Source organism: Coturnix japonica, chromosome 1 (genome assembly GCF_001577835.2).
Source record: "Coturnix japonica isolate 7356 chromosome 1, Coturnix japonica 2.1, whole genome shotgun sequence".
In the NCBI taxonomy this organism is placed as follows: Eukaryota; Metazoa; Chordata; class Aves; order Galliformes; family Phasianidae; genus Coturnix; species Coturnix japonica.
The window spans coordinates 64,713,042-64,734,949 of NC_029516.1; the positions used below are offsets into that span (position 1 = coordinate 64,713,042).

A 21,908-nucleotide genomic window follows, 5' to 3' on the forward strand; every position below is an offset into this window, starting at 1 on the left:
CACAGAGCAGCCCCTGGGACAGCCCCCGGGGGCACCTGGCCCCGCAAGGCGCTCACTGCTGTTACTCTCTCCTCTCCAGCATGCGTGCTCTGTGGCTAGTGGATGAGGACTCGGACATCCTTGGCCGCAGAAAGAGGATTCGTGGATTGTATTACCATGAATTTTGTGCGGTGAGTTCCCTCGTGTCTCCTGCCACCTTCCTCCAATCAGTGATTCCCTCCTTTCTGCCCTAACTAGACCGTGCTCTTTCCTCCTGTACAGAGATTTGCCAACGGTCTTTGTGAAAACGTGCAAGATAACAACGAGGCACGTTTTTGCTTTGAAGACCTGATACGCACAGTGAGGGAGGCAGAGCAGACGGTGAGCACTGGACCGGAACAGGGAGCTTGGTGTGCCAGGAGAGCTCAGCCTGGTCCCCAGAAAGCAATCCCAGCCCCTCCTCCCAGCTCCAGGAGAAATCCCTGCTCTGCAGACCAGCCCTGTTCACCAGGCAGCTCTGCAGAGTGCCACCCAGCCCTGCCCGCATCCTGCGCCCTGCCCAGAGGTGCGGGGCCCGCTGCGTAGGCCCTGAGCCTGCAGCTGATGGGGCTGCTCTGCTCTTTCCCAGCTCTGCTTCGTCTGTGGCAGTTCGGGGGCCAGCATCACCTGCGCAGAGCCGGGATGTGAGAGGAGCTTCCATCTCCCCTGCGCCTATGAGGGTCAATGTGTCACCCAGTACTTTGGAGAGTTCAGGTAAGGGCTGCCAGGTGTCTCCTGTGGGCCTCCAACCCTGCTGTCAGCACCAGCCAAAGCAGCGAGGAACGCGCTGTGACACCTCCCAGCAGCCTGACAGAGCCAGAGCCAAGGCCTGGGGCTCCTTCCCGTTCCTCTGCCCTCCTCGCAGCCCTTCTCACCTCGCCCATCCCTTCCATCTTCCCCCAGGTCCTTCTGCTGGGAGCACCGCCCGCAGCAGGCAGTGCAGGCAGCACCGGAGCCGGACACGACCTGCGTCATCTGCATGGAGCCTGTAGGTGACAGCAGGTCGTACAGCACCATGGTGTGCCCAGCCTGCCAACACGCCTGGTTCCACCGGGCCTGCATCCAGGTAGGAGCCCTCCCCTCGCCCCGCGGGCACCGCAGGCGCTCAGCAGCACCAGGCCCGGGCTCACACCCACACTGCTTGTGTTTCTGCTGCAGAGAATGGCCCTGAGCTCTGGGCTTTTCAGCTTCCAGTGCCCCCACTGCAGAGACAGACAGACATTTCTTCGAGACATGCTGACTGTGGGGATCCATATCCCAGACAGGTTGGTGTCTTTCATCCAGCTCTTGAGGTGTGAGGGCACAAGAGCTGTGCCCGCCCAAGGACTGCCCCGGCAGGCCTGGCCCTTGGGCAGCCATTAACATGGGCCTCAGTGTCATTGGGAAGCTGGAACCAGGGATAAGGTGGATGGGGGATGGATTTCATGGGTTAGTTTTAGTCCTGGGCCAGTGAGTGCTCATCACATTCCCTCCCTTCTCTGGCAGAATTCCAGAATGGGAGGACAACAACGCCTATGAAGCACTGGCAGTTTGGTACCGACGCTGCCATGCCAGCAACTGCCTTTACCCCCATGGCAGATTGCGGTCAGGAGAGGGGTGAGTGACCTCAGCTGCCCTCTGGGGCTCTGCGTGGCATCGCAGCCTCACCACGGGCTGGGGGAGCACAGACTGAGCACCAGAGCTGTGCCGGGCACTCCCTGGCTCAGGGCACTTTGTCCTCACGGCCACACCCGTTGCTTTCCACAGCCCTGGGAGCTGCTCCTCTGCAGCTCCTGTGCTGCACGAGGGACACACCGCCGTTGCTCCTACCTGAGTAACAGCACAACCGAATGGGAGTGCAACGCCTGTGCTGGAGAGGGCACCGGTAAGAGGCAAACAGCCGCGTGCTGCTGGGCTGGGGCCAGGCCAGGCCTGGCAGCGGCTGCTCAGAGCGGCCCTGCTCAAATCCCTCCAGCCCGGGACAAACGGGAGCCAGTTCCACCCCATGGCTGGAATTCCATCCTGCTCACCTTCCTGCCTCCCCTTTACAGCCTCCAGCACCAGCTCAGGTCTTGCTGGCCTCGGCACCACCAGCCAGCAGGGACTGCAGCCATCTCAAAGCTCTCTGACACCCGAGAGCAGCAGCTCCGGCACCACCAGCGAGCACGGACTGCCGCCACCCCAAGGCTCCACAGCACCAGAGAGCAGCAGCTCCACAACCACCAGCCAGGCACCATCGGAGCCAGCTCACAGTTCCCGCGTGCCTGAGAGCAGCGGCCTGTCCATCCAGCGCAGGACGGACCGCAGGAGAGGCATGCCACATCTACAGAGGGATGAAAACACCTTTAATGAGTCCAGAAGACACCGTAGAAGAATCCATAATGCTGCCCCAATTGCTGAGAGCAGCACCTCAGACTCTGCCAGCCAGGGGGACATCTCGGTCCTCGAGGCGCTGCCCTGCACTGGGATACAACCTCAGGTGCAGGCAGGGACAGCGGGCCCGGACAAGAAGCCGCTCTCCGTTGCGGCGCCGGGCCCCAGAATCTCCGAGCCGGCCCCAGAGACACCTTGGGAGCAGGCAGACACCAAGCCCAGGTGCTCAGAGCTGCAGCTACACCACACCGGCAGCACCGGGGTCCTCCAGGGCTTCCAGAACAGCCGACAGAAGCCCATCCAGACATCCAGCGCGGGCCCGGACTCGAAGCCGCTCGCCTCTCCATCGTCGGGCTGCGGAGACCGACAGCCAGCCCCGAAGACGCCGCACGAGCCGGTCCAGGCGGCGAGGGCCAGCCCAGGGGCGGAGCCGCTCCCGGGTATCACGTCGGGCCCGGCGCATCACCAGCCGGCCCCGCTGATGCCGCGGAGCAGCAGGTGCAAACCTACCAAGCTGGCACCGATCCTCAGAGTCCAGCACCATTCGCTAAGAGCTGTCACATTTTTTTATTATTTATTTACATTTATTTTTTTAAAAAATTATTTATGTATATATTTTATTTTATAATATTTTATAATATTATTTAGTTATATATTATTTATATATATTTATTTATTATATCCCTTAATAAACTTCCCCACCCTATTTCTGTGTCATGTTTGGCTTTGTTATAAATCACTCGCAGTGTCAATAGTACCGTGCAGTGTAAAGGCCGGGGCTGCTCCAGGCGCTGCCGCACAGACGGCTCAAGGGCCTGGCAGGGAAGCACCGGCCCTGCTCATGGGGAAGGCTGAAGCAGACAGCAGAGCGCTGCCCGGGAGATGGGCTGTGTTGGTAGAGACAGCAGGCAAAGGGTGCTGCAGAGGCTGTTGGGCAGAGGGCAGCTCTGCAGCATCACACAGTGAGGGGCCCAGTGCCGGATATCTGTCTGAAGTACTGTCTTCTGCTGAAAACCCTGGTCTGACTGTGTTTATTCGTGGGCTTGCTCGTACTATTGGCACTGGGCGGCACATCCACCCTGCTGTCCGCATCTGGACGCTACGGGGCCTGTGGCACCAGCAGTTTCCCAGTCAAGCGTTTACGTGTTGCTGTGATGTTCTCCAGGCTCTGCTTGTGGGCTGTTGGCCCTCTGATAGTTTACCTTCTCTTTCCAATAAACGACTCACAGAATCACATAATCTCTCTGGTTGGCCAAGACCCTTAAGATTTCACGAGTTCCCACCGACACCCCCCAGCTGCCCGCTACCCACGTACCTCAGGGCCACAAGCCCCCACGCGTCTGGGCAACACTACATGCGACGCTGACAGCCGCCCAGGCGCCCGGACAGTCGACGCTGCCGAGGTGGCAGCGCAGAACGAGGCGGCTTGCAGAGGCAGAGGAGCGTGTTACGCGGAATGATCCCAAGCATGAAGGTACCTCACACTGGTTGCAAGCTGAGGCCGTCGTCGCCTCGTGGGAGGGTCCGCGATGTACACGTGGTGACGACGGGGAGAAGAGGACGACCGCAGACCACCTGATCTGACAGACCTACCTTTCAGGATACCGATGAAGTGGGAGGACCTCCCCTGAGCCGTGATGTCCGCACAGTCGGTTTGGAGTTACTGCGAAGGCAAAACCAGGTAGCGGCACCCGTGTACACAGGCAGGCGCAGTAAAGATGGTAGGAGGTGACAGGACAGCAAGGCATAAGGGTGGTAGTCTCGGGTAGGAGGTGTCCCGAAGCGGGAGCCGGGAGGTGCGCGGGCCAAGGAAAAAGCGAACCTGGTGGGTGAAGCAGCAGGGGTTGGGTTGTCCAGGCCAACCTTGTAGCAGTCTTGCAGGTGCGTTTCTCCGGTGCCAGCGAGCCAGGCGTGAGCGTGTGGGAGGAGTGCGAGGTAAACGAGCCAAACGGGAGGCGTCCTCGAGTGGTAGTGCGCTGGAGGATCACGTCGAAGAGCAAGACTTCATTCAGGCAGGCACCAAAAAGGGCATGGGAACACCTCACTCGTAGCGCGGTGGCGGCATCCTTCCCTAACCGGAGACAAAATGAGTGGAGTGCGCCGGAGGACACAGGCGAGGTATCGCTGCCGTCAGGCCGTATTATTCTCTCACTGGGGCAGGCACAGTGTCAAAGAGCGACTCGTCCACACGGGGTTATTAATGTCCATTCCCAGCAAGCGAGTGTAGGCGCATCAGAGACGCTCCTCTGATCGCGACGAGGCGACGAGCACCAGGGCGGAGAGGCAGTGCGACAAGAGGAGAACCCAGTGGAGGCCCGCGTGGTCCGTGAGCCATCTCTCAGAGAGAACTGCGCAACTCGAGGGTCCTTGAGTCGTGCAGCGATGTCTACCCTTCTCGAAACACTCCAAAGGACTATCTTCAATCGATCTGTCATAAGGGTCGACAGAGACACGAGGGATCCCCTGGGCGCTAGTTACGAGGAACCATGAGCGCAGCTCCGGTAGCAGGGAAGGGAACAAGGGACGAGGAAAAGAGAACCTGCAGCACGCCAAACCATGGCGGCTCACCATTGACACGAGAAGCAACCAAGTCCACCCCGTGGCATACGCGGTCACCGCCATGCACCCCAGGGCCGGGTGCCGTTCTAATGAAGAAAAGCCACGGCCCAACGAGCCTGAGGTGGTGAGCTCTCGCCAAGCGCCAGGCTGACTAGCCTGTGCATACTAGCCTAGCGCCCGTCAAGAGTCTCTCGATATCCACAACACAAAACTGTCGCTCGCGCGCGTGCATAGGCTTATCAAGACACACGCAGAGTGGGTGGCGTCTACCCCAGGGTGCGTGTACGCACGCCGGGCGGAGAACACAAAGTGGGGTGTGACGCCTCGCTGCACAGGGGGTTGAGGCCAGCTTCGCAGCTGCTTTGAGTAACGCACGAAGGGTCTCAAGTACGGCGCTCCTAAGCGCCTCAGGTGTGTGCCAAGCGCGTGCTGCTCCGCTGAGTTCGTATTTTCAGCGTTGTTGGCAGCACAACACCGCTCGCAGGGCCGCCACAGCAAGCGCACCCCAATAACGCACCTGTGCCATGATCATGTCTTGTGGAGACCGTCGCGTCGTGAGCACACCCCGCACACTTTGGTCTCGCTTGCTCTGTATGGCTACTCTCACACAACGAGAGCGTGGCCAGAGGCGAGTGGACAGTTTGCCGTAGTACTCCAGTGCGCCTGCCGAGCCGCGTGTGGCGTGTCGCGAGCAGTCTCACACACACGGGCTCCGCAGGCGCATGTGCCGAACATGCGCGAGCCGGTGGGTGACGTGCCGAGCACACACCTTAGACGGTTGTGCAGTGCTTGGTATAGGGCACCACAACCATGCTGCGGTGGATGTCAGTGATAAGCACAAATATTGTCTTCAGGTATGCTGTATGTATGTGGCAAAATCATAGCACTTTTTATTTACCTGACCTGGTGACTGAGTGCAGAGACATCTCTCATAAGCACTACACTCTCATGAGCAGCCAAAGCCAGGTGATATTGTTCACTCTATGTATAGAGCTTTGTCTCAAAGTTTTCATTCAAGGCGCTGGTGATCGGCACGACTCGAAAGACTGCGCTCAAGCTGCGTCACAATCTCGCTGCTAACGCTGCAGGTTGTCATGATCCCATGGAGCGCAGGTGTTGGCACCAGGAGAGATGCACAGGAAGGCAGAGCGGAGCAGAGGGCATGGGAGGAGAGCCAAGAGAGGTGCCAGCCGTTGCTCAGCTGGCGCCGTGGGAGGAGTGGCCACCATGGGCCACACACGGCGGAGGCCTGGAGAAGAGGCGGCCACAAGGCGGAAGCGTGGACAGGGCGGGTGATGGGGGAGCGGGTGCGCGTAGTTAGAACCGGGATCGGGCACTCGAAAATAGCGGCAAAACAAGGGCCAAGTGGAGGGCCCACGGCCTGGGGGAAGGCTCTCGGAGCCTAGCACACCCGGAGAGGGCACTTATGAAGTGATAACAAGCAGGAGATCAGGAGTTCTGTGCGGTATAGGACACGGCGCGCCCAGCTGCACCTGTGCTTGCATGCATCCCACAGTGCAGCATGCCCCCCCACGCTGTGACCGGACATGTAGGGCTCGCCGGCCACTGCGCTCAGCCACTAACAGGCATCCGACGCGCCCAACGCAGGTGCGACAAGGCGACCGGTGCGATCCGAGGCCGAAAGCATTTCCTGCCGCAGGAGCAGTTCGCACCAGCGCCCTGGGCCTGCACACCTGCGGCATTACTACGAGTGCTGTGCATCCTACCGCAGACCTCGCGGAGCGGGAGCAGCCACGAGGTTGCCGAGCCACGCCTGAAGGGTAGCCTCCTAGCGATTTGACACACGGGGCTGGGACCATGACTTTTCAGCCCCATGCCCCACACGTATCCACAGTGTGTCATACACCGGCTAGCTGGTGTCTGGCGGACAGCACCTGAGGCAACGAGGCAGACATACGTGGCCAAGCCCTTCGCAAAGCCTCACCGGAGGCCTATCAAACCCAATGAACACACATCACACACCAACTCGCCGTCCATCTTCCCTACACCCGCACCAAGCACTACTGCGCCTCTTCGCCCCCGGCTGCCAGCCACTTCATCTTACGCCTGTCACGAAAGTGCCGCTGTCTCTGTTACCCTATTCATGCTCATCCGCGCTCTGACTCTTTCCACCCGTGCTCCGTCGACCACGGAGGAGAAAAGGGCATGGCGGGGGAGCGCAGTGGACACGGCACTAAGCGCAGTGGTCCTAGGGTGTCCGGACGAACTACAGTGGCGGCGACAAAGGTAACCGGTACGCTACTCCCCTCGAGTAGCGACGCGCACCACGGGCGACGCGAACCTCGAGTTCACGAGTCCAGGCCGACAGACACTCCACGCGGAACCAGGGAGCACCGCCGGCAGCTCAGCACCAGCAGAGGCGCAAAGCCCGAACTGCTTGCGGGTCGCATGGCGGGCCTGCCAACACGACGACTCTTCTGGCTCGGCGCTAGTGCGGCTTCAACCAGCCCGCACAGCCGGAGTGCCGGGAGTGCCTCGGGAAGGCCACCTCCAACGACCGGGAGGACGCGCTGGGCGGGTGGCCGCGTCACCGGACATGCCACTAGGGCACCCCCACGCGTGCGCGTGTGTGTGGGCAAGAGCTCGCCCGCGCACAGCGGCAGCAGCCGGCCCTTCCGCCCCACAGGCGAACACGCGCCATGTCCCCACCTGTGTGCGCCCACGCGGCCCCGCTGCTCCGCCCGGCCACGCCTCGGCTGGCAGCAGCGTGCGAGGGAACTCTCCGACGGCTGAAGGGCGCCAGCTGAATGAGGCACGTGAAGAGTCCTAAAGCGTCGCTCTTTCTCGGAGGCCGACTCCAGCGCTGTTAGCGATTTGACTCGGACATTCGCGGCTGCTTTCTTCACCAATTGCTGGCGACACCTTTCCGCTCCCGGCCCGCCCGCCGTGCCTGAGGGAGCCGAACGAGGGACCGGGAGTACATCGGACCACGAGACCATGGCCGCGCGGTGCACCCGCGGGCGCCCACTTCTCGCAACGTCTTAGGGACGAGGCTAGAGGTGCGTGCGTGTGCGGACCGGACCGCACGTGCTGAGCGTATAGTAAGTGATACCACGACTGATCAAAACCAATCAGACCCATATAAACCGCAACCCGGCCCCATATGGTCGTGGGTCTCGAAGATGCCCCCGGCGCCACATAGAGCACACCGGCCCGTGGCCGAGCCCGAGACGTGATCCGCATGGGTGTTTCCGCGGAAGCCACCCTGAGTGTAGCGGGTCCGGACTCCGAGCACTTGCGGACCACACCTAAAGGAAAGCACTCTCGCCGCGCTATATAAGGGCTGGATTCGGGGCGCTGGGACTCGAGGTAGGACGAGGAGCAGCACGCGTGCTGTCGTGGCCTGGGGCTGGTTGGACAAAGAGTACGCGGAGACGGGAAGGACCCGCTCGCCCGCCACGACCGCTGGATGCGGGAGGTTCGCGCAGAGTGCGGTGTGTGGCGGCTTGAAGCCTCTTGTTAATCCCCCGTCTTGGCCCCCAGAGCCTGCGACGCAGTCAGGAGAAGGAAGCTGGGTCGGTAGGCGCCGGTGTAGCGAGGCGACGCCGGGGAGTCGTCCCGGCAGCTTGTGGGAGCCATGTGTCCTGACGACCCCCCCCCATTAGGGAGCCGCAGTAGAACCCCTTAGCCGTTCTCGCGGGTGTTCCATGGCGCTGTCGCTATGGCGGCGCACACCACGGTGGTGAGCAGTGCCCAAGCCCACTTAGCGAAGCGGAGCGGCGTGCCCAAGATAGACGCAGGTATATGACACCAGATATCACCGCGCGCGCACGAGCGCGCAATTGAAGAGAGAGCGAGATAGTGATAGCGCTGCGCTGAAAATGTCACCAGAATGGGAATGGGACGCACAGGGCGAGAGGTAAAGCCAGAGGCGAAGGCGTGTAGGCCAGAGGTGTGCAACTTGGAACGGCCGAGGGGCAGTGACAGTGGAGCTCAGCTACGGTGTGTCTGCAAAATATCGCTCTCCGCCCAAGCCAGACAGCCCGCGGCTGAGCGCGATGACGTTAATTCCAATGTAGGGCAATCACGCCGCGAGCAGCCAAATGAAGGCGAAGATTGGGTCTCAGGAAATGCTCGGACAATGCCTGCAGCGAATGATCCCCTCTACGCCAAACGTTTACGGCGAGCGAGTGGGATTAAGTGCCAGGTCTCTGCAGAGAGAGACAGTGGCGGAGGGCCTGCAACATCGCGAGAAAAGATATAACTGTGAGAAGAAGGAGAATATATATGTGGCAGAAACACGGAGTCGTCTAGGGCGATGAGCGTCAGGGGTGTGACTGGTTTCCTGCGATTGCGGAGCTGAGGGGCGAGAGTACTCGCGGAACGGGGTAAGTGTCTGGACTATGTCCATCCGGCCGTTGCTCTCTCCAGTATCCCGGCGGCGTGAGAACCGGTCTCCATCCACGTGGCCGCTCATCGCGCGATTGTGTCGGGCGAGACCATCTCGGAGAAGGAATAGAAGTATATATACGATTACTTCGGATGTCTCTGCGTTGAGTAGGGAACCGAGCAGAGAGAAAAGAAGATAGCGGAGATGTAGAGAGAATGGTGAAGCGGCAAATGATAGAGATGGATGCCACAACGGGAGGAATACGGATGAAACTGGCCTAGAGATCGGCCTGTGATGGTAAGTGCAGTGATGTTAAGGATGATAGTGCAGATGAGGCAGAGCTCTGAGCGGTAGTGGAGTCTCAAACTTCTGCAGAGTAAAGACTCAGATATATTCCACACTATACAGGCCACTGCGAAGCACGCCAAGAGGAGAACCGAGTGACGACTGCTGCAGCACCCACGATGGACGTCGCACGGAGGCTGCAAGTGGCCGTAAACGGCTGTAGAAGACCAGAGACTATAAGCCACCACACAACAAAAAAGCTACTCTATATGGAATTAGAGCGCATATCTATAAGAGGAATCGAAAGCAGAGTGCACAGTGCATAACGACCTAGGGAGCGAGCAGGTAGCGTCCGCTCGCTAGCAGAAGCACGATGGTGGCGGGCACGTAGGGCCCGAGGGCGCAACCTACGCCGCACTGTAGGAGCACGGTTCTCCTTACCTCACCCGCACCGGGCAACAAACCAGACCCTCCTACGCCTCCACTAAGCCGTGAACAGAGCCCCTGTAATCCACTTCGCGAGGAGGACTGGTGGCGTGAGGTGCGGTGCAAAGACGCTCAGTCGGGTGGGCCACGGCGAAAGGATTGCGCGGCCACAGACCCGGCATCTGAGGTGACCTCTCACCTGTGGCTAGCGAGCGAGGTGCAGCGTGTGCAAGTGCGGCAAAGTCAAGGAGCTGGCGCAAATGCACGAGCGCGCATCGGCCGTCGTGGGCACAGAGGCACACTCTGCTGCTGCGTGAGCGTGGAGATACCAGAAACGTCCCGCTTTCTCCGGACGCGCACGGAGCCCCAGAGTCACGCGGTAGCACCTCGGGAGCGCACGAAAAGGTGGTGCAAAAAGCAGAGCCGACAGGTTCGTCAGAGTGAGTAACAAAGAGGTGTGAATATCAAGACAAACAAAGAAACTGTAGGGTGCTGGTGGATAAAAACCGGCAAGAATGCATTAATGAAGCAGGGGGGTGGGCAATATGTGCGTGGGTGCGTAGCGCCTCTCCCGGCAAAAGACAACACTGGCGTGATGTTGTGCGACAAGAGCCTCCCCGGTGCGGAAAGTAATGTGCGCCAAGCGAGCTGGCGCGGCGCCACAGGGGTGTGAGCATAGGCGACACAAGAATGAATAATTTATCAAATCACACAGTAGCGCAAGCAACTCCACACTCTATGGGACGGCCAGCAAGTCGCCACCCGAACACGCACACTGTCCGTCTTAAAACCAGCGCGTAGCCTTCGCACGTAGTGCAACTAACAATCTGTAGTGTGTGACGACTAGTACTTGGCGCGACGTGTCCAGCCTGCCGGATACAAGTGCGGCCGGTCGGGAAACAGTGAGGGACGGGTCTGGAAGGCAGAGGATGGTGCCCTTCTTATTGGAGAGAGGTAATTCTTAGGACCAGAGTTCTGGGTCTGCAGTCTGATGGGTCGACGGGTAGGCTGAGGTTGAACTGACATCGAATCTTTTCAGAACTCACACACTAAGAGCTGGCGAAGTATTGCGAGGTGAGCGCGCGCGTTTTCTGGCAGCCCCCGCATCCACCTAGAGAATGGGATGCACAGGGGAGGGGGATGAGACAAACAAGGCACAGGTGACGGGGTGCTACAAGGAAAAAGGGAAAGCAGGGCCGGAGGTGGGAAAGGGATGAGACATCACAATCGCGCCACACACCGCCCGTCTCGAGAGGAGACGGGTAGGCCGCACGATGGAGGCTACAATCGAGGTGGGGCGGGCGGGGGCCCCCCTGTCCAGTGCGCAGCCGCCGGGGAGGGTTTGGGAGTGCCGGTGCACAGTAGTTTACCGCCGGGACAATTGTGAAATGGTGATGGAGTCATTAGTGCTCGCGTATGTGTTTACGCTTCGTACACTCTGGCTTATAAGTGTGACAGGCCTTCTATATCGGTTGAGGTACTCCTCGCGTGTGGTGAGATGGGATGATTCTGACTGTCTTCTTCGCTGCTAGTGGATCATCGATTATGCTGCGCGGTGTGATCATGAGTGTGCTCTCTTTCTGAGCCGATATGTGGCGTGATACAATATTAGAATTGTATAATCTCGTGGGATATAGCAGTGTATCCAACCGGACGTGTTGACGCGCTCCTATAGTCTTCTGCTTGCTCTCGCGTCTGGGGAATGTTTTGTAGGCAGATGATATATATATGTAGTTCGTGGGCGTCTCTCTACCCAGGCGTGGCTCTATGGTCGCTGGAGGCAGTAGTGCTAATGGAAGTTAAAGCTATAGACGAAGCTCATGTTTCCGTCTCCTGTGTAGGAGTATATTATATGAACAGATACTGTGAGATATAGATGTCTCGACTCAGCCCTTTTGGTGTTATGTCGGTCCCGCACCGCTCCGACGAACTCACCTCGTCCCATTCTTCCATAGGTTTGGCCACGCAGAGGACGGAAGCCCCGCTGTGCGGAGGTTGCATGCGGGGGACAGGACGACTCTGCCACTTGGTTGCACCACTGTGCGGACCGCTCGACCCAGGGCAGGATGCTTGCGAGGCGGAGACCACCAGGGAGGGCTGGGCCGGGGCTCGGGAGAGGCCAATGGGAGACCCGGACGATTAGAATCGCCTGGTCCCATGTCCCAATGCACCCGTCCCTGGCGGACGCTGCCTTCAGCTGGCCACAGATCGAGGCACAGAGGAGCGAAACGCCCTGCTATGGAGCGCCTGAGGAGAAGCGAGCCTCTGTTGCCCCACACCAAGACGCGTGCTCTCACGGCTGAGTTACTCCCTCTCCTGCCTCACAGGGGCATGCAGGTCCTCGTTACGCCCGGCCTAGGGAGCACATAGGAATTCGTCTTGATCCTTGCCACAAAGACGTTATTGGAGTGTGGCGCCATTCGGGGCTCTTTATTCCCCCCCCCGCCGGTTTCAGTCCCGCTCCGTGCTTAGTCGCCCTATGTCCAGCTCCGCGGTCCCGTTCTCCCAAGTCGCATCACGTCCGCTTGCGCGGTATTCCGCGTCGTTGCGGCGGGTACAGATGTAAGCGGGGATTGTGAGGTGCCCGTGTATATTGTAGGGACTGTGCTTCTTTCCCTCGGAGCTGTTACACATAGGGTGCTCTCGTGGGGCCAGGCGAACAAGGGATCGCTGTGTGGAACAGAGACGATGACGAATGTGGGGTGAGATCCACCGGGGGGCTGCACGTTTGCAGTTCTCGCCATCCTCTGCAGTACCCCTAGAACTCGCTCCCTCGGCGCGGCGACAGGACAGCGGCGCCAATGAGGGGTAGTGGGCAGGAGTTCAGGGAAAAGGGCGTGTGGATCCACATCCCTGTCACCGGATATTCGCCCGGCCACTTGACGAGCGCCAGCAAGTATAGCTTAGCCTTTTGGTCCCAAGAAAATGAATCCCAGGCCCCTATCCTCTCTCCTTAGCAGCCTCCCTAATGATGAATCGAATACTGCGCTCTGCTTCCCTCGCCCCACGCGCGACCAAGAAACCCATAAGTTCACCAAAGAGAGCGGATGCTCCTGCATCAGAGAGCCACGCCAGCCCTGCCTTCCTATTTCCTGCGCCCTGCCCAGAGGTGCGGGGCCCACTGCGTAGGCCCGTGGAGGCGCTGCAGCTGATGGGCTGCTCTGCTCTTTCTAAGTTCTCTTCGGTCTGGGTGGAGACTCAGGGGGCCCACCATTTCATTCTGGCGCTCCGACCGGTGCTGTGGGCACGTGCCGAGGCGCCCACCTCTTTCATCCCTCTCACCCCGCCGTGCCGTGGCGCAGACTGCACTCGCAGCGATCAGGCTGATGGGCTCAGCCCCACACACGCGTGTGCGGGAGAACACAGTGTAACGGGCGGCCACACCCGGCCGCTCGGTCTGCGCCTTTCCTTATACGCCTCTTCAGCACCAACCTAGCAGCGTAGGAACGCCTGTGACGAACCTCCCAGGCAGGCCTGGACAGAGCCAAGCCAAGGCCTGGGGGGCTGCTTCCCGTCCTGGCCCTCCTCGGGCAGACGCCCCGTTCCTACCCTTGCCCTGTGAGACAGCTTCCCAGAATCCAGATCTTGGCTGGAAACGCCCAGCGGCTGACCGACGGCTTGCGGAACAACAGCTACTGGGCCCTCGCCCGGCAGAGGGGCAGGCGAGAGACACGGGCAGCTGCAGGAAGGGCGCAAGACGCCGCATAGCGAAGGCTGTGTCATCTTAGGCTTTGAGATTAAAGTCCCAGGATGATCTCCATTAAAGAGCCCCAAGGCCAGGGGCAGGCGGAGACAGAAGGTCGGATGGAGAGAGTGAGATTACGACGATAGATGTTGAGTGGCACACGCAGAGCGTGAGGCAGCGAGAAACAAGAGCCTCGGTTCGCACAGCAGCGGGGCCTGCTCCAGGTAGGAAGCCCTCCCCTCGCCCCGCAGCACCGCAGGCGCTTCGGTAGAGCCGAGCGACACACACGGCAGCGTACTGCCCACGGCATTCAGGCCAAGGGACGGATTTGTCGTTTGTGCTGCTGCAGAATGAATGGCCTCTCGATCTTGGGGCTACCTTCTTGTCAGTCGTTTCTCCCACGTGTCGCCCCACTCGATGCTCGAGAGACGGAGAGACATTTTTTGCGTTGGTCTCACAGTGCAGTACTCCGATGGTGGCGGGTATCCTTTACTAGCCACTTCAGATGTCTTCAGGCGTATGCTTATCCTACTCTACTCAGTGCTCTTTGATGTTGTGTAGTGTCACTAAAGACGCTCTGTTGCATGTCCGCCAAGGCTGCCCCGTGTGAGTCCATGCCTGCTCCTTCTTTTTGTGTCATGTCCTCATACATGAAAGGCCGTCTCACATTGCTCCTAATATAGGGACACTGCTTGGAACCAGGGATCCAAGGTGCGCAAGGGTGCGGATGGATTAATTGGTTGTTCTATGTTTCACGCTTTCTCTTTTCGCGTCTACATGTTCGCGTAGTCTTTTTTTGTTGCTCCAATTCACACTCCCTCTTCCCCTTCTTCCTTCAGAATTGCAGAAGGGCGTATGATATCCCACACCCACTCTCCCTCCATGATATCCACGTCGATCCAGTTTCTCCGCACTCCGACGCTGCCATTGCCACGATGCTTTTAACCCCTATGCAGATTGCTTTGCTCTGACGTCCTCACACCCTTCGTTGTATCAGAGCGATCCGGGTGATGTGAACCTCAGCGCCTTCTGGGGCTCTGCGTGGCATTCGCAGGCCTCATCACAGGCATTCGGGAGCACAGACTGAGCCACCAGAGCTGTGCTCGGGCACCCTCACTCCTGGTCTTCAGTCGGCACTTCTCTCTATTCCCTCTCTTGACTTATCCTGTCACATTCCCTGTTTGCCTTCACAGGCCCTGCGTTATACATTCTCTATCTGCAAGCGTTCCTCCGCTCTATCTGCTACAGAGGGGACCCACACCCACCTCGATGTTCCCCTTTTGTATCTACCGTCGCTCCAATCCAAACCACGCTACCACGATCACAAGCGTCGACATATGCGAGTCAGCGCCTTTGCTTGGAGAGGGCACCGGTAAGAGGCAAACAGCCGCGTTGCTGCTGGCTGGCGCAACCAGGCCAGGCCTAGCAGGGGCTGCTCAGAGCGGCCCTGCTCAAATCCCTCCAGCCCGGGACAAACGGGAGCCAGTTCCACCCCATGGCTGGAATTCCATCCTGCTCACCTTCCTGCCTCCCCTTACAGCCTCCAGCACCAGCTCAGGCCTTGCTGGTCTCGGCACCACCAGCCAGCAGGGACTGCAGCTGTCTCCAATGTATGTGACACCTCAGAGCAGCAGCTCCGGCACCACCAGCGAGCACGGATTGCCGCCATCCCAAGGCTCCACAGCACCAGAGAGCAGCAGCTCCATCACCACCAGCCAGGCACCATCGGAGCCAGCTATCCAGTCTTGTGTGCCTGAGAGCAGCGGCCTGTCCATCCAGCGCAGGACGGACCGCAGGAGAGTCATGCCACGTCTACATAGGGATGAAAACAGCTTGAATGAGTCCCGAAGACGCCGTGGAAGAACCAATAATGCTGCCCTGATTGCTGAGAGCAGCACCCCCAGACTCTGACAGCCAGGGGACATCTCGTCCTCGAGGCACTGCCCTGCACCTGGATACAACCTCAGGGTGCAGGCAGGGACAGCGGGCCCGGACAAGAAGCCGCTCTCCGTTGCGGCGCCGGGCCCCAGAATCTCTGAGCCGGCCCCAGAGACGCCGTGGGAGCCGGCAGACACCAACCCCAAGTGCTCAAGCGGCACCCGCAGCTACACCACACCGGCAGCACCAGGGTCCTCCAGGGCTTCCAGAACAGACGACGGAAGCCCATCCAGACATCCAGGGCGGGCGCGGACTCGAAGCCGCTCGCCCCTCGATCGTGGTCGGGCTGCAGACACCGCAGCCGGCCCCGAGGAGGCCGAGGGAGCCGGTCCAGGCGGCGAGGGCCAGCCCAGGGGCGGAGCCGCTCCCGGGTACCACGTCGGGCCCGGCACATCACCAGCCGGCCCTGCTGATGCCGCGGGAGTAGCAGCGTGCAACCTACATGCTGGCACCGATCCTCAGAGTCCAGCACCATTCGCTGAGAGTTGTCACATTTTTTTTTAATTATTTATTTATATAGTTTATTTTATAATATTATATAATATTATTTATTTATTTATTATTTTTATATATATGTTTATTATATCCCCTAATAAATTTCCCCACCCTATTTCTGTGTCATGTTTGGCTTTGTTATAAATCACTCGCAGTGTCAATAGTACCGTGCAGTACGCTGCTGCACCGACTTTTTGGTGGATTAGGAATTGGTTGGTCGGTTGCAGCCAAAGGGTTCTAATCAGAGGTTCTGTCTCAGGGTGGAGGCCGGTCACAAGCGTTTTCTCTCAGGGGCTGGTCTTCAGATTGGTGCTCTTCAGCATCTTCATCAGTGACACAGACGGTGGCATCAAGTGCACCCTCAGCAAGTTTGCAGATGATACCAAGCTGAGTGGTGCCACTGATACATTGGAAGGAAGGGAAGCCATCGATAGGGACCTGGACAGGCTGGAGAAGTGGGCCCTTGTGAACCTAATGAGATTCAACAAGGCCAAGTGCAGAGTACTGCACTTGGGTCAGGGCAATCCCAGGTGTATATGCAGTCTGGGAGAAGATCTCCTTGAGAGCAGCCCTGTGGAGAAGGACTTGGGGGTCCTGGTGGACGAGAAGCTGGACATGAGCCAGCAGTGTGTGCTTGCAGCCCGGAAGGCCAACTGTGTTCTGAGCTGCATTAAAAATGGGGTGACCAGCAGGGAGAGGGAGGTGATTGTCCCCCTCTACTCAGCTCTTGTGAGGCCCCATCTAGAGTACTGCATCCAGGCCTGGGGCCCCCAGTATAAGAAGGATGTGGAGCTCTTGGAGCTGGTCCAGAGGAGGCTAAGGTGATCAGAGGGCTGGAGCGCCTCTCCTGTGAGAAAAGGCTGAGGGAAATGGGCTTGTTTAACTTGGAGAGGAGAAGGCCCTGGAGACACCTCCTCACTGCAGCCATCCAATACTTGAAGGGAGTGTATAAACAGGAGAGAAAATGGCTGTTTATGAGAGTTGATAGTGACAGGACAAGGGGGAATGGTTTTAAACTACGACAGAGTAGTTTTGTGTTGGATAGTAGGAGGAAGTTTTTCCCCCAGAGGGTGGTGACACACTGGAACAGGTTGCCCAAGGAGTCTGTGGGTGCCCCATCCCTGTGGGTGCCCTGTGGGTGCCCCATCCATTCAGGGCCAGGCTGGATGTGGCTCTGGGCAGCCTGGTCTGTTGGTTGGCAGCTCTGCACATAGCAGTAGGGTTGAAACTACGTGATCATTGTGGTCCTTTTCAACCCAGGCCCTTCTGTGGTTCTGGGATTCTATGATTTTCCATAGCCTTGCTCTTAGAAAGTGCTGTATAGTCTAAGTGAATTTTCTGGAGTGTTTTCTACCTCTTGAAAAACATCAGTCAGCTTGGTTTGACAGTGGGAATATCACACAATGTCTAAAAACAAAGTTCCTCAATGGAAAGTGATGGGCAAACTTCACTATTAGTGCTTACAAGAAGGTAGCCCACAGAACAGAGATGGGATAGGAATTCCGGATTATCTGCAAAGAAATTTCTTCCAGACAGAAACAGTGGAATATTTTACCTGATGTATGTGAGAGAGACTGATACACATAACGGTACTTAAAAACTTAATTTAGTTGTCTGTCATCCAACAATTTAAAAGGTGTTTTAAAAGTCTCCCAGAACTCACTGCTTCTGGGAGTGAATCCAGGACTTGTGGGGTGAGCGCCCTGGGCGTGTTGTAACTGAGACAATATACACTGATCCCTCTGCAGATGATTCATTCTGAGTACAGATAAGGCTTTGGAAGTAATGATGGAAATATTCCATTTCTACAAAAAATGATGCATAAAACTGGGAACATGCCAGGCATGTGCACTGCTCTAAGGTCTCAAATACAGTGGGGAAATAAAAAAAATAATAATTAAAAAAAAAATAAAGGAATATATTATATAAGCTAGAAGTAACAAAATGCATTATATTAATATATTTTTTATTCCTCAGGAGAAGTATCTTGATTAATATAAAGAGAATCCTGCAATCCACTTATGATTTTTGTGATGCACTGTGTCCATACTAATAACAAGGTAGTACACGAATAACTGATTGCAAAAATAAGCCTTTTCCAGGTGTGGGACCTGGAGCTTCCCTCAGTTGTATAGCAAAGTTTCCCTCATGCCAAATGATGAAGTGTTTAGCTGCTTCACCCAGATGCACTTAGGGCCAGGTTCGCTCTCTTTTTTCTGGAAGAGATAGCACAGTGAGGTCTTGTTTTTACAAGAGAGGAGCTCTTAAACGTCGCACAGTGCAAACAAGGGCAAAAGTATGTACACAAGTATTTTAACTCTCAATAGGATGTGTATTTTAATGGTTCCTAGGAATCAGAACTGCAAACTCAGGCAAAAAATAGCTCCCTTTAGAAATGAACTCTGTGCAAAATTTTATGATTTCTGGACCATTTTATTCATTGCTTGGCATAATGTCCTGTAGATGAGTCATCTGTCAGATGAGTAACCTGCCATATGACATAATACTTCAGAGGATGTCTTCTTTGTTTTGGGCATGCTGCTCTGAAAGTAATGCCTCCTATTTTATTATACTGGCCTGTGACATCAGAGGCAGATGTCTGTGGTACAGCAACAGAGGTAGAACCTTCCTGCCAATATTCCACCACATTCTGTTACTGAGGGAAAAGAACAGTTTCAGTCCTGAGGGATAAAGAAAGAGGAAATTAAACATGACCTGATAAATCCTGAACAAGAGCCTCAGATTCCTGAATCTTACCATTCCTCTCCTGTCCTCTGGTTATCTGTGAAACCTACAAGAAAAAATCACCATCTGTCGCAAGTGTCTCTGTATTTAGACCATGTTAATTTTTCTCCTAGTATCACTTGTTCTGTTAAATTAAGTGACAAAGTTCCTTGAATTGATTCTAGAGTCTCCTGTCTTAAAGTCACATCATAGAATTTTGTACGTATGTCTTTCACTAAAATTACACTCAAGGCAGCGTTGAAAGAAGGCTAATACTGCAAAGTTAAGTTAGTTACAAGAGAGGAAATCAGTATTCTGGACATTTCTTCATTATTAGCATTACTTATGGATGTTATGCTACTGTCTTGGTTATTTCTTCCATATGCTGCCTCTGTATGAATCGGGTTCATATGCTGGGTAACACCACTTCTTTCCTTGCATCAGTCAAATGGAGACAATATTTTCTCTTCAGCTCACAGGATGTTAAAAAACTTACAAACCATCATATAAAGAAAAAATGTCATTGAAGAGAAATAAGTAGCCTCACTTTTGGCTCCAGTTCAGGGAACGTGCAGTTTTTTAATCAAATCGCTGTACATTTGAAAGAAAAATTGAATAAAAAATTGAAGCAAGTGCCACCCACTCTGTGCAGTAAAAGAGAGGTGGGATGGGCTAAAGAAGTGCGCATTCCTGTATAGAAGTTGTAGAATTTTTATCATGATGGAAATCAACGGTAAAGAAAATCAGGGATGCACTGGCAATGTTTGCTTTCTTCTTTCCTGCCTTTTTGGTGTTTGAGCTTGAACCTTTTGTACAGTTTTGCAAGAGGGTTGTTTATATTTGCTAATATTACCTACAAACCTTGGTTTATCCAAATTTCTCTGCAATTCTGTTGAGTTAGTCATTAAATCATTTGTTCTGCCCACTTTGTCTCTGTAAAGAAATGACTCTGTTTATACTACTAATGCTTTCCTTCCAAAGCTTCTGATTTAGGTACTGACTTCTCTCACCAGCGCAACTCAGCTTCTGGCTATTTAATAATACAGCTAAAATACTGACCTGAACTTATATACCCAACAGATTCTTTCTAAATCTAATCACTATGTTCCTGTATAAAACCATGGAATAGTTCAAACACACAGACAGTAGGAATGTAGTTGAAAATGCTGGAGGAAGTTAAACAGAACTGAATTATTCAGATAGGAATTTGATCGAGTCGGAAGCATTAATACAGGTCTGTTAAATTTGTGTCATCAGAATAGCTTTTTGTTGTTTCTTCCCTTTAATTATATCTCAGAACTGGTGACATATTCTAGAAATTACAGGTGTACCTGTGGGCATCAAATTCTATGTATAGGGGGGGAGTATCAGGAGAAGACTGACACATATTAGAAAGCTAGCTTTTAAAATCTAACCACAAATGAACTAATCACGACTGCATTAGCAGATGAAATCTAATTATATTGTTTCTTATTAAAAATGGGCATGGGGAATTCTGGGGTGAGTCACGTTGCAATATGACTGAATATTGGAGTTCATAACTTCCACAATAAATCCAGTGGATTTAGTGAAAGAAAGGTGTGATGTGTTCAGATTATGGAGCCTATTGTGTCTCATCAGAGACTTGGAGCCAGAAAAGTATCAAACTGAAAATTTCATACAGAAATTTCTTACTGTGGTACATTCAAGTGAAACTTTAAAACTCAAAAGTAGCCTCTTGATTTTTCTGTGGAAAGTAGGATCTTCACATTATACCATTTCAAGCCTTTGTATATTGCCTATCTCTCAAATGGTTAAAGCTGAGGTCTGAAGATACTGCTGTTATAATCCTGCCTGATTGTCTTGCTTTTGTGTTTCAGTATCTATGGGATCCTGCATCAAAGCCCAGGTTCTCAAAGGAAAGAACAAGAGATAAGTACCCAAACATCCCTGAACTCTCAGCCTGGATCTGCAATCCTTATTAGAGTGATAGGACACGTTATAGCAAAGCACTTCATTACAACATGGTGTTGCTGGAGTAACATCAGTAAGTTCTGTCCATGGAAGAACTGACTAGGAGTCAGCGTGAGAGAGCTACATGCAAGGTAATGCAGAGCTTACATCAAGTTATGCTCTATGAAGTAAAAGCTGACTGTAGGGAGAACTTTGTTAGTATCTGTCACTTATCACTTGGTCATTTAAAAAGTAGACTCTGATGTGCTGTTGCAGTTACATCCTGAGTTATTTTAAAGCAGGTATTGTGCATATACAGTGCTGGAAGTAAAAACTGGAAGGTTTACTTAGAGAATTCATCTCTATATTCAATCATAGTTAAACTCAAAGTGATCTGACACTGGCTTTTGAAAACATACTTTGAATTTTTGATAGTATCTTTCTTCTTCAAAGCATTTTACAAACTCTTCTGCTTACGGAGATGACAAACTAGTGAGATCCAGCCAGCACTGCACTAGAAAAGAGCGAGCAACTATCAAGGAGTAACTAGAAGCTCAATTGTGCATGCAGAAGGAATTTTATCTCAATCAACAAGGGTACACTGGTTTTCTGTTAGGAAGTAAATTAAGATATGAATTTGTTGGTCTGTTAAAGATGCTTTCCAATAAGCTCAATAGATTTTCATTGTGAGTTTTACTGGTTTGCTTTTCAACCATGAGGATCTGGCACACATATTGTAGGATTTAATTTACCAAAACTTATAAAATAGCTGAAAAATTGGACTCAGTGCCTCCTCTAGCCAAAGCCAACCAGCAGTGCTGCTTATCCTGATTACATCAATTTCAGTGGTATTCACAGAGGTAGCAATAAAGTCCAAAATAAGCCACTGAATGAATATATTGTTTGGTACACTTGGATAAGCATATGGATTTAGTATAAGATGGGAGATTAACCTGAGGTTGAATCAAGTGGTAAGCTTCTACAGTTATTTTAAATGTGTTCTGTTATGTTAAATGTGTTGCCTGTCACCAAGTTTCTCACTTGCAGCAGCAGTACTTACCTTTCCTTGTTGTTTCTTGACAGAAACTCCTTTCTATTTCCAAGTTTACAATTCAACACATTTTGCCATTCTCTTCTCAGTAT

General features: G+C 54.5%; 1 protein-coding gene across 1 annotated transcript; it reads left to right on the forward strand.

The window, feature by feature from the left end:
- The first annotated feature begins 1,251 nt into the window (after positions 1–1,251).
- LOC107317569 (mucin-1-like) lies at positions 1,252–3,954 on the forward strand. The gene is made up of 4 exons (XM_032448780.1): positions 1,252–1,283; positions 1,539–1,882; positions 2,049–2,902; positions 3,628–3,954. Exons 1-4 carry the CDS (start codon positions 1,252–1,254, stop codon positions 3,952–3,954), a joined length of 1,557 nt encoding a protein of 518 aa, XP_032304671.1.
- The last annotated feature ends 17,954 nt before the right edge of the window (positions 3,955–21,908 follow it).

Coding starts and splice junctions, on each gene's coding strand:
- LOC107317569 (XM_032448780.1), top strand. CDS start 1,252: ATGCTGACTGTGGGGATCCATATCCCAGACAG. Junction 1,284..1,538: donor GGGATCCATATCCCAGACAG/GTTGGTGTCTTT, acceptor ACGCCTATGAAG/CACTGGCAGTTTGGTACCGA. Junction 2,903..3,627: donor AGCTGGCACCGATCCTCAGA/GTCCAGCACCAT, acceptor TGGTTGGCCAAG/ACCCTTAAGATTTCACGAGT.